Source organism: Cebus imitator, unplaced genomic scaffold (genome assembly GCF_001604975.1).
Source record: "Cebus imitator isolate Cc_AM_T3 unplaced genomic scaffold, Cebus_imitator-1.0 Scaffold291, whole genome shotgun sequence".
Taxonomy (NCBI): Eukaryota; Metazoa; Chordata; class Mammalia; order Primates; family Cebidae; genus Cebus; species Cebus imitator.
This window is the reverse complement of record NW_016107606.1, coordinates 3,683,535-3,693,229: the sequence shown is the minus strand read 5'-3', so window position 1 is coordinate 3,693,229 and position 9,695 is coordinate 3,683,535. Positions and strand designations below refer to the sequence as shown.

The 9,695-nt window shown below is 43.1% G+C and overlaps 1 protein-coding gene across 1 annotated transcript in view; it reads right to left on the bottom strand.

Moving 5' to 3' along the window:
• Positions 1–9,695, bottom strand: part of TTC1 (tetratricopeptide repeat domain 1) — a 60,541-nt gene that overhangs the window by 6,928 nt on the left and 43,918 nt on the right. Inside the window, exon 5 of the mRNA XM_017502121.2 lies at positions 8,393–8,447. Within this exon, the coding sequence (XP_017357610.1) occupies positions 8,393–8,447 (55 nt within the window). The remainder of the gene's footprint in view (positions 1–8,392; positions 8,448–9,695) is intronic.

The following is a 9,695-nucleotide window of genomic DNA, read 5'->3' as shown; positions in this document are numbered from 1 at the left end:
ACGGGGTTTCACCATGTTGACCAGGATGGTCTCGATCTCTTGACCTCGTGATCCACCCGCCTCGGCCTCCCAAAGTGCTGGGATTACAGGCTTGAGCCACCGCACCCGGCTGACAGCACATCTATTTATAGAATGATTTACTGAGTATTTTAAGCCCATTGTTGAGACCTACTGTTCAGAGAACAAGATTTCTTTTAAAAAATTGCTGCTCACCAACAATGTGCCTGGTCACTGAGGAGCTCTGAGGTGAACAAGGAGTAGTTTTGACTTTTTAGTCTTATTATTTAAGAAATACACTTCATATGGCTATGGCTGGCTGAGATGGTCAAAATAACAACATTAACAGCAGTTTGAAAGGAGTTATTTCAACCCTCATGGATGACTCTGAGGGGATGAAGACTTCACTGGAGGAAGTTGCTGCAGATGTGGTGAGAATAACAAGATAACTTGATTTTGAAGTGGAGCTTGAAGATGTGACTGAATTGCTGCAATTTCATGATAAAACTCAAATGAAGGACGAGTTGCTTGCTGTGGATGAACAAAAAAAGTGGTTTTTTGAGATGGAATCTACTCCTGGTGAAGATGTTGTGACACTGTTGAAGTGATAACAAAGGACTTAGAATATTATATAAACTGGCTGGGCTCAGTGGTTCATGCTTATAATTCCAGCACTTTGGGAGGCTTAGGCAGGCAGATCACTTGAGGTTAGGAGTTTGAGACCAGCCTGGCCAACATGGCAAGACCCCATGTCTACAAAAATAGAAAAATCAGCCAGGTATGGTGGCATACTCAGGAGGCTAAGGCCGGAGAATCTCTTGAACACAGGAGGTGGAGGTTGCAGTGAGCTGAGATTGCGCCACTGCACTCCAGCCTGGGCCACAGAGTGAGACTCTGTCAAAAAACAAAAAACAAACCCCAAAAATATTACATAACCTTAGCTGATAAAGTGGCAGCACGGTTTGAGAGGACCAAGTCCGATACTGGAAGAACTACTGTGGGTAAAATGCTATCAAACAGCTTTACATGCTACTGAGAAATCTTTCAGGAAAGGAAGAAGCAGCTGATGTGGCAAACTTCTTTGCTATCTTATTTAAAGATACTGCCACAGATACCCCAATGTTTAGCAACTACCACCCTGATCAGTCAGCAGTCATCCACATGGAGGCAAGGCCCTCCAGCAAAAATGATTACAACTCTCTGAAGGCTGAGATCGTCAGCATTTTTTAGCAATACAGTGTTTTAAAATTATGTACATTGTTTTTTTAGACACAGTGGTGTTGCACACTTAATAGACTATAGTATTATGTAAACATAACTTTTTTTTTTCTTTTCTTTTTGAGACGGGGTCTCGCTATGTTGCCCAGGCTAGAGTGCAGTGGCCATTCACAGGCAGGATCACACTACTGATCAGCACGGGAGTTTTGACCTGCTCTGTTTCCAACCTGGGTCGGTTCACCCCTCCTTAGGCAACCTGGTCGTCCCCCGCTCCGGGAAAGTCACCATATTGATGCCGAACTTAGTGTGGACACCCAATCAGCATAGCACACTACAGCCCAGAACTCCTGGGCTCAAGCAATCCTCCCACCTCAGCTTCCCAAGTAGCTGAGATTACAGGCACGCGCCACCATGCCCAGCGTAAACATAACTTTTATATGCACTGGGACACTAAAAAATTCCTGTGACTCGCTTCATTGTGCTGGTCTGGAACTGAACCTGCAACATCTCTGAGGTATGCCTCTATTAGACCTTGGGTAAATTGGAGGGCTGAAAGAAGCCTTACCAAGAACTTTCAAAGGAGTGGGAACTATTCTCCTAAGAGAAGCCTCAGAATAGCAATTAAGAAATCAAGAAAAAAGCAAAGCACTGAAAATCTACTGATATCCCCTACTGAGGGAACAACCAACCACAACAAGGAATTGGTTTCTTGTGGAAGGTGGCCAGAGCGCAAAATACCGCAAGTGTGCGGTCTGTAATGACAGTATTAGCCAGAGTAGCACGAAGAGGAATGTGGGGAAAAAAAAGACTCCGGGTTTCTGTACCTACATGTATAGCTTCAGCAGCCTTAAAAGAGGCAGTAACAAGTCAGTCTCTCTTGTGAGCCTCAGTGAGGGAGCTGATTCTAGGACCTTCTACTACTTACAAAGCAGAAAGCGCACAATACTCAGGTCTAGCCAGAAGAATATGCTGAACTTAGCAATGATGTGTTAATTCTACCTCCATATGTAGCTCTTGACTGTGGCACTAATACAAGATAATATTTTTTCTTTTGAGACAGGGTCTCACTTTGTTGCCCGGACTGGCATGCAGTGACACCATCACAGCTCACTGCAGCTTTGACCGCCTAGCTCAAGCAATCCTCCCACCTTAGCCTCCCCAGTAGCTGGAACTACAGGCACATGCCACACGCCTGGCTCATTTTTCATCAAGACAGGGTCTTGCTATGCTGCCTAGGCTGGTCTTGAACTCTTCAACTGCAGTCTTGACACCGCCCCCCCTCCCGCCACCGCCCTAAAGTGATCTTTTTACCTAGGCCTCCCAATGTGCTAGGATTATAGGCATGAGTCACCGTGCCCAGCTCCAGATGGTATGCTTAATTCAGTTCACAATGTGCCCTCATCAGATTGCTAGTGGCCAGGAGTAAACAACTGCATGGCTTTAGGAATCAGGAGACCAGGAATATGTTCCTAGAAAGTAAAGGTAAGTAAGTGGAAAACCTGGGTTGGATTATGAACAAGGCCCACACGTGTGCCACAGTGGTCAGGGCAGGGAGCAGCAGCAGGTGCTAGTGAAAGGAAGGTGGATTACTGGGGCAATGCCCTGTATTTGTGTCTATGGTTTCTTTTTTTTTTTTTTTGAGACGGAGTTTCGCTCTTGTTACCCAGGCTGGAGTGCAATGGCGCGATCTCGGCTCACCACAACCTCCGCCTCCTGGGTTCAAGCAATTCTCCTGCCTCAGCCTCCCGAGTAGCTGAGACTACAGGCGTGTGTCACCATGCCCAGCTAATTTTTGTATTTTTAGTAGAGACGGGGTTTCACCATGTTGACCAGGATGGTCTCGATCTCTTGACCTCGCGATCCACCCGCCTCGGCCTCCCAAAGTGCTGAGATTACAAGCGTGAGCCACCACGCCCGGCCTGTCTATGGTTTCTTTGAGGGAAGTAAGTAAGTTTCAAGTAGCTGCTCTAGGTCAAGGTGGCGACAGGCACCGGGAAGCTCTTGGTTAAGGTAGGAGGAGCAGCATCTCATGGAATGGTCTGAACAGAAGCCATACTTGTGTTTTGGCTCATACTCCCTACCCAGGATCTGGGACAAGAGACGCCTGGTATCTCCTGCACACCTAGTAAGTGGTAATGTGACTGACTCTATTCCTCCAGTGGCAACTTGTCTAAATACAGAGCTGAGATCTGCAGTCTAGCGAATTGGAAGCCCACACATTCTGAAATGTCTGCTTACTAGTTTTTCTCTGCTGCAGCTACAACACAAAGAAGAAAAGATAAAACTCAGTGTCATGCCTGCTTTTGCTCAGATATGAGGTGTCTCTTGGGGCAGAACTGAATGTCCCTCTTAGCCATGCCCTCCTCTAGCCTTTTATCCCTCACCTGACTGCCTCTAAACTCTGTCTTCAACTCATCAGGGTCATTAAAGTTGAGTGTGCATCAGAAACACTGTGAGGGGTTAAAACTTGGATTGTTGAGCTCCATCCTAAATCTCTAATTCAGCAGGTCTGGAGCAGGGCCTGATATCATGCATTTTTGGCAGGTTCTCAGGTGCTGATGTTCTGGGCACCACATTTGAGATGCAGCCCCAAAAGGTAACTTGCTTTGCAACTGGTGATTAGAATCATGATGAGAGGGCTTATATTAAAAAATGAATTGTAAACACCCATCTCTAGTGATTAGAAGGATAAAGCTGCCTGGGTAGAGCTTCCCTGTTAGACAATATAAAAAGTAGTTACTTTTTGGAGAAAGTAGATGATTCTATCTGCTACCTTATAGTTCAATAAACTGAGATGACAGATCGAGGAAGAACCAAAAATATACACATACAGATTTATTGACAATTTCACTTGCTCAAAAGACTTCTTGGCTGGGCCAGCATATAGGACAAAATGATTTGCAAATGATGACAGATGTCTTTACCCTATATTCTTTTCTGTTTGGGATCAAAGCTTGTTTAGAGACCCATAGCATCATCCCAAGTACAAATCTCTTGCCCTCCCAGCATGGCTGCCAAAAAGAATGACTCATGTCAGCAGCTCCTGTGTAAAGAACCAACCCCCAGGAAGGCACGCTTCCCAGAAGATGCCACAGCTACACCTCTCAAGGTACTCCTGAGGGCAGAGCAGTACCACTAGGAATTCGTCCTAAGTATCTTACAGTCGAGCAGGAGCTTCAGGGATGCTCAAAGTGTCTCATTAATTTTACTTTTATATGTTTTTTACTATTTACCTATGTGAGCAAAATATTTAATCCTGTAAAACTGAAACAATGGAATATACCCATAAAGGTTCAGATATAAAGGCTGTGTCTGCCATATACAACCTTACTTCAAATCTTTGGTCCTTGAACTTACCTGATTATTCTGATTATAAATGCTATACTGTACATTTGAATTCATATAAAACTCTACTTTTTTTCCCCTATATTGTGGTTTCACATGAGATTTTTCTTTTCATTTTTCTTTCTTTGTTTTTGAGACAAAGTCTTGGCTCTGTTGCCCAGGCTGGTACAATCATAACATTGCAGACTTGACCTCTTGGACTAAGGTGATCCACCTCAACCTCCCAAGTAGCTGGGACCACAGACTTGTGCTACCACGCCCAGCTAATTTCTAAAATTTTTTGCAGAGATGGGGGTCTCGCCATGTTGCCCAGGCTGGTCTCGAACTGCTGGGCTCAAGCAATCCTTCCACCTTGGCCTCCCAAAATGTTAAGATTACAGACATGAGCTACTGCACCTGGCTAATTTTTTTTCCAGCTGTTTAAGAAAACTGTGAAATCATTAGAAAAAAAGCAAATAAAGCATCAATGACTAATTGCTCAAAGATGCTCTGAGCCTGTTGGGATGCTATGTCCAGGGTCTCTATTTCCATCTCATCACACCATCAACCATACATGCCCTTAAGTCCTTTTAAACCTTATATTCTGGGGCCAGGTGCAGTGGCTCAGGCCTGTAATCCCAGCACTTTGGGAGGCCGAGACGCACGGATCACCTAAGGTTGAAAGTTCAATACCAGCCTGACCAACATGGAGAAACCCGTCTCTATTAAAAATACAAAACAATTAGCTGGGTGTGGTGGTGCATGCCTTTAATCCCAGCTACTTAGGAGGCTGAGGTGGGAGAATCGCTTGAACCCAGGAGGCAGAGGTTGTAGTGAGCTGAGATTGCGCCATTGCACTCCAGCCTAGTGACAGAGCGAGACCCCATCTCAAAAGAAAAAAAACAACAACAAAACACCTTATATTCCTTGGTTACTATGGCTGTGAGGCTAATTATTCCAGAGAAAAGGACATTAAATAGACACCAATCCAGCTGCTGACCACTTTCCTCAAGGGATCGTCTTGAAGCTAGCATGATCATCTTCTGTGACCAGCAAGGACTGTGCCACTAGGACTAATGGCCACCCTGGGTCTTCTGTTCTGAAGATTATAAATGATAGGCTAGAAAGGGCAAAGCAAATAACTGTTCTATCCACTAGTAGGATTTTTTCCCCCATGGGTAAATAGCTCTTTTTTCTAATAAAAAGAAAATTGCAGAGATGAAAGAAAAATAAAGTTAAAGAATACTGAACAAGTCTAAATAAAAAACCATTTTGTGCTACTCAAAGTGATCTACAGATTCAATGTAATCCCTGTCAAAACACTGATGACATTCTTCACAGAAATAGAAAAGCCCTAAAATTTGTCTGGAACCACAAAAGACCCTGAATAGCTAAAGTGACCCTGAATAAAAAGAACAAAAGCTATAGGCATCGTACTACCTGATTTTATAATTTTATTTTTTTTAAAGACAGGGTGTCACTCTGTCACCAGGCTTGAGTGCAGTGACATGACTGTGGCTCACTGAAGTCTTGATCTTCTGGGCCCAAGTGATCCTCCCATCTCAGCCTCCTGAGTAGCTTAGGACTACAGGTGCACACCAGCACACGTGGCTAATTTTTGTAGTGACAGGGTTTTGCCATGTTGCCCAGGCTGGTCTCGAACTCTTGGGCTTGGCTTCCCAAATTGCTGGGATTACAGGTATGAGCCACTACGCCCAGCCCACACTACCTGATTTTTAAAATTTTTAACTGCTTATCCTTCATAGAAGCCATCGCGTTAACAGGAACTAGCATAAAGATCATGTAGTCCACTGTGAAAGGTTGCTCAGAACTTCTAAATGATATTAATCTGCATTCAGAATGTCTAGCCTCCAGGGATCTCACAGAACATGAACTAAAGTTACGTCATCTGTAACAAGGAGGAAAGAATACCACAAAAGCTCTTGTGGGGGCTGAAATTCCATGTATAGTGTGATTTCTCTCTTCTAGGTTGTCTACTGTGGGGTAACACCTAGGGCAGTATCTTATTCATGATTTTTATATTCATTAAGGGAAAAAAGGAACCTACACATTCAAACTACCCATGTGTAACAACACACATTATTTACCAAGCAACTTAAGCTGGTTAAGTCTAATGGTAGGTGAATTCATTTTAGAAGCAAATGAGGGAATGAATTAAATTTGAATTTTTTCAAATGAAGAGAATGACATAAGAAAAACCCAAAGCCTTGGAGACAGAAAAGTCTGATGCATTAGAATTTATAAAGACAAGGACAAATGGAAGTTTTAAATGCACCTGGAGCTAACAATAGGCAGTAAGGTTCAGTTTGCACCAGTCTCTTACTGGACTGCTTTTAAAAAAATGGACTAAGAGATCAACACCTTCCAGATCCACTGTGGCCATTCACAAGGTTATCTTTTTTGGCAGGAAATTCAAATACTAAATGCAAATACATTTTTTTTTTTTTACTAAAATAAAACATCACTGTTAATAAAAATAGATGAGAAAATGTTCTTTTCTCTCTTTTTTGAGACAGTCTCACGTGCTCTGTTGCCCAGGCTGGAGTGTGGTGACACCATCATAGCTCACTGCAAACTTGAACTCCTGGGCTCAAGTGATCCTCCCACGTAGCTGGGACTACAGGCAGGCACATGCCACCAGGCCTGGCTAATTTTTTGTAGAGATGGGGTTTCACCATGTTGCCCAGGCTGACCTCGAACTCCTGGGCTCAAGCAATCCTCCCACCTTGGCCTCCTAAAGTGCTGGGATTACCCAGGAGCCACCGTGCCCAGCCAAGTTTAATTAAATATGTAAATTAGGGGAAAAGCTCACCATCCCCCTTCTTTTTTGGAAAATCTGGGGAAGGCTCCAGAGCTATCTCAAGTCTGAATCAGCAATTTTTGCGGTCTGAGTCTACCCGGCGGGGCCAAAAGACTCTGAATAGTCTAGGTTAATGGCCTCCTCTCAATCAACTTGGCTATCCGAATGATCCTTTGAGAAATCTGTTCCCATTCTCTGGATACTGATGTCTGAAGGCCATAAATGGCAGGCAGGCCCAACTTATTTCCTTTAGGGCCACATGATTGCAATTTATTAAATGTAATTCGAATAATAGAGTTAGAAAATAGTCATAAAGGAAAATACATGGCAGATCTTGACCAGCAAAATATCATACAGATTACAAGTGGAATAGACTTAAGTCTGCGTTCAGGAACCCTCACTCCTCTTAATCAAGCAGACTGCTCGTGGGAGGCTCTCTGATTCCAACTATAAAATGCTTTGGCAAATACGAGAAATAACTCAACATGGATCAAATGAATCCCTTTGCCTGACCCCTACCCCAGTCTTCTTTCCCTTTACTCCCAATTCCTGCCCTCTCATGTGTTCTCAAACACTAAAGGGACTTTGAGTGCCATTTTCTAAATAAAAATTCTCATGATCTTGACTGCATCCTAATGAACCTCAAGGAGTGATAGTTCAGCGAAGAAACTCAACTGTTTTTAGGTAATTGTTATCTGAAATACAGGTTGGTGGTATCCTAGGATTTTTAATCCCATGTAAGCATAATCCTGGGAAACTGAATTATGCTTAAATTCTTGAAAGCAAGAAAAATTTCCAAGAAAAACAAAAAGGAAATTTGGTTTCTGAAAAAGCTGATACCCTCTCTAAGCCATGCTGCCCCTTCTGGGGCCAAAATAACTCGGAAATCAGCAGCCTTGTGGCATTGCAGCCCACAGTAAAGGCAGAGTCCGAAACTATTTCTGACTGTTGTGTTCTTCTCTAGCATTCACGATGTCCCCATCCTAGATTCCTAGCTGTTCATGATCAAGTGAAAGTAAAAAGTAAGCTTACCTAACATCTCTTCTTTTAGTCTTTCATTACGTTCTTCGATTTGCTTAGGCAATCTCTGAGGAAAAGAGGAGAAACAAGGGTTGGTTAAAAAAAAAAAAAATCCTTTGATTTTATTTTGAATTTGAGAAACATGAGAATCCTAATACAGAAATAAGATCGAGTTGAGTATATGTCTATGATCCTATAAATAAAGAAAAAAAAAGAAACCCAAGTATTTGTGTTTGTGGGTGAGCTATATAAAGACAAAAGTTCTGTTTGGGTCAGGTGCGGTGAATTCCGTAATCCCAGCACTTTTGAAGTTTGAGTTGGGAGGATCGCTCAGCTCAGGAGTTTGAGAACACCTTGGGCAACATGGCGAAACACCATCTCTACAAGAAATACAAAAATCAGCCGGGTATGGTGGCATGTGTCTGTAGTAGCAGCTACTCAGGAGGCTGAGATGGGAGGGCTGGTTGAATCTGGGAGGTTGAGGGTGCAGTGAGCTACGACTGTGCCACTGCTCTCCAGCCTGGGTGACAGAGACCCTGTCTCAAACAACAACAAACAAGTTTTGTTTGGCTCTATTTCCAGCTCGTAATAGAATGCCTACACTAAAGGAGGGCAGTGATACAAATTTAACGAATAAATACATACAGAAAAAAAGTCTGAAAGGATACAAATCAGATGTTTACAGTGTTATATTTAGATGGTGGGATTATGGATGATATTTGTAATTTTAAAAAATTAATTTGTATTTTCTAAGTTGATGTCCCTTCTTTATACAATCTAATTTGTTGAGAAAAGGTCGTATCAGTCTTGGATGTTCTTTTTCTTTTTTTCTTTTAGAGATGGGGGTCTCACTGTGTTGCCCAGGCTGGCCTTGAACTCCTAGGCTTAAGTGATCCTCCTGCCTCAGCCTCCCAAAGTGATAGGATTACAGGTATGAGCCATGTGCCTGGCTGGATGTTCTTCAATAATCATCTAGCTCAGGGTTTCTGAACCCTGGCACCACTGACATGTTGGATGGACAACTCTTTGTTGTGGGGTCTCCCTATGCATTGTGGGATTTTTAGCAGCATCCCTTTTGTATGCTCACTAGATTGCAGTAGGACTTTCCCAGTCATAATAATCAAAATGTCTGCAGACACTGCCAAATGTTCCTGAGAACTGCCCCAGTTGAGAACTACTGACAGAGATTTAGTCTTTTTTTGTTCGTTTGTTTTTAAGATACAGGGTCTTAAGCTGTTGCCCATAATGGAATGCAGTAATGCAATCACAGCTCACTGTAGCCTCCAACTCGTGGGCTCAGTGATCTTCTCTGTCA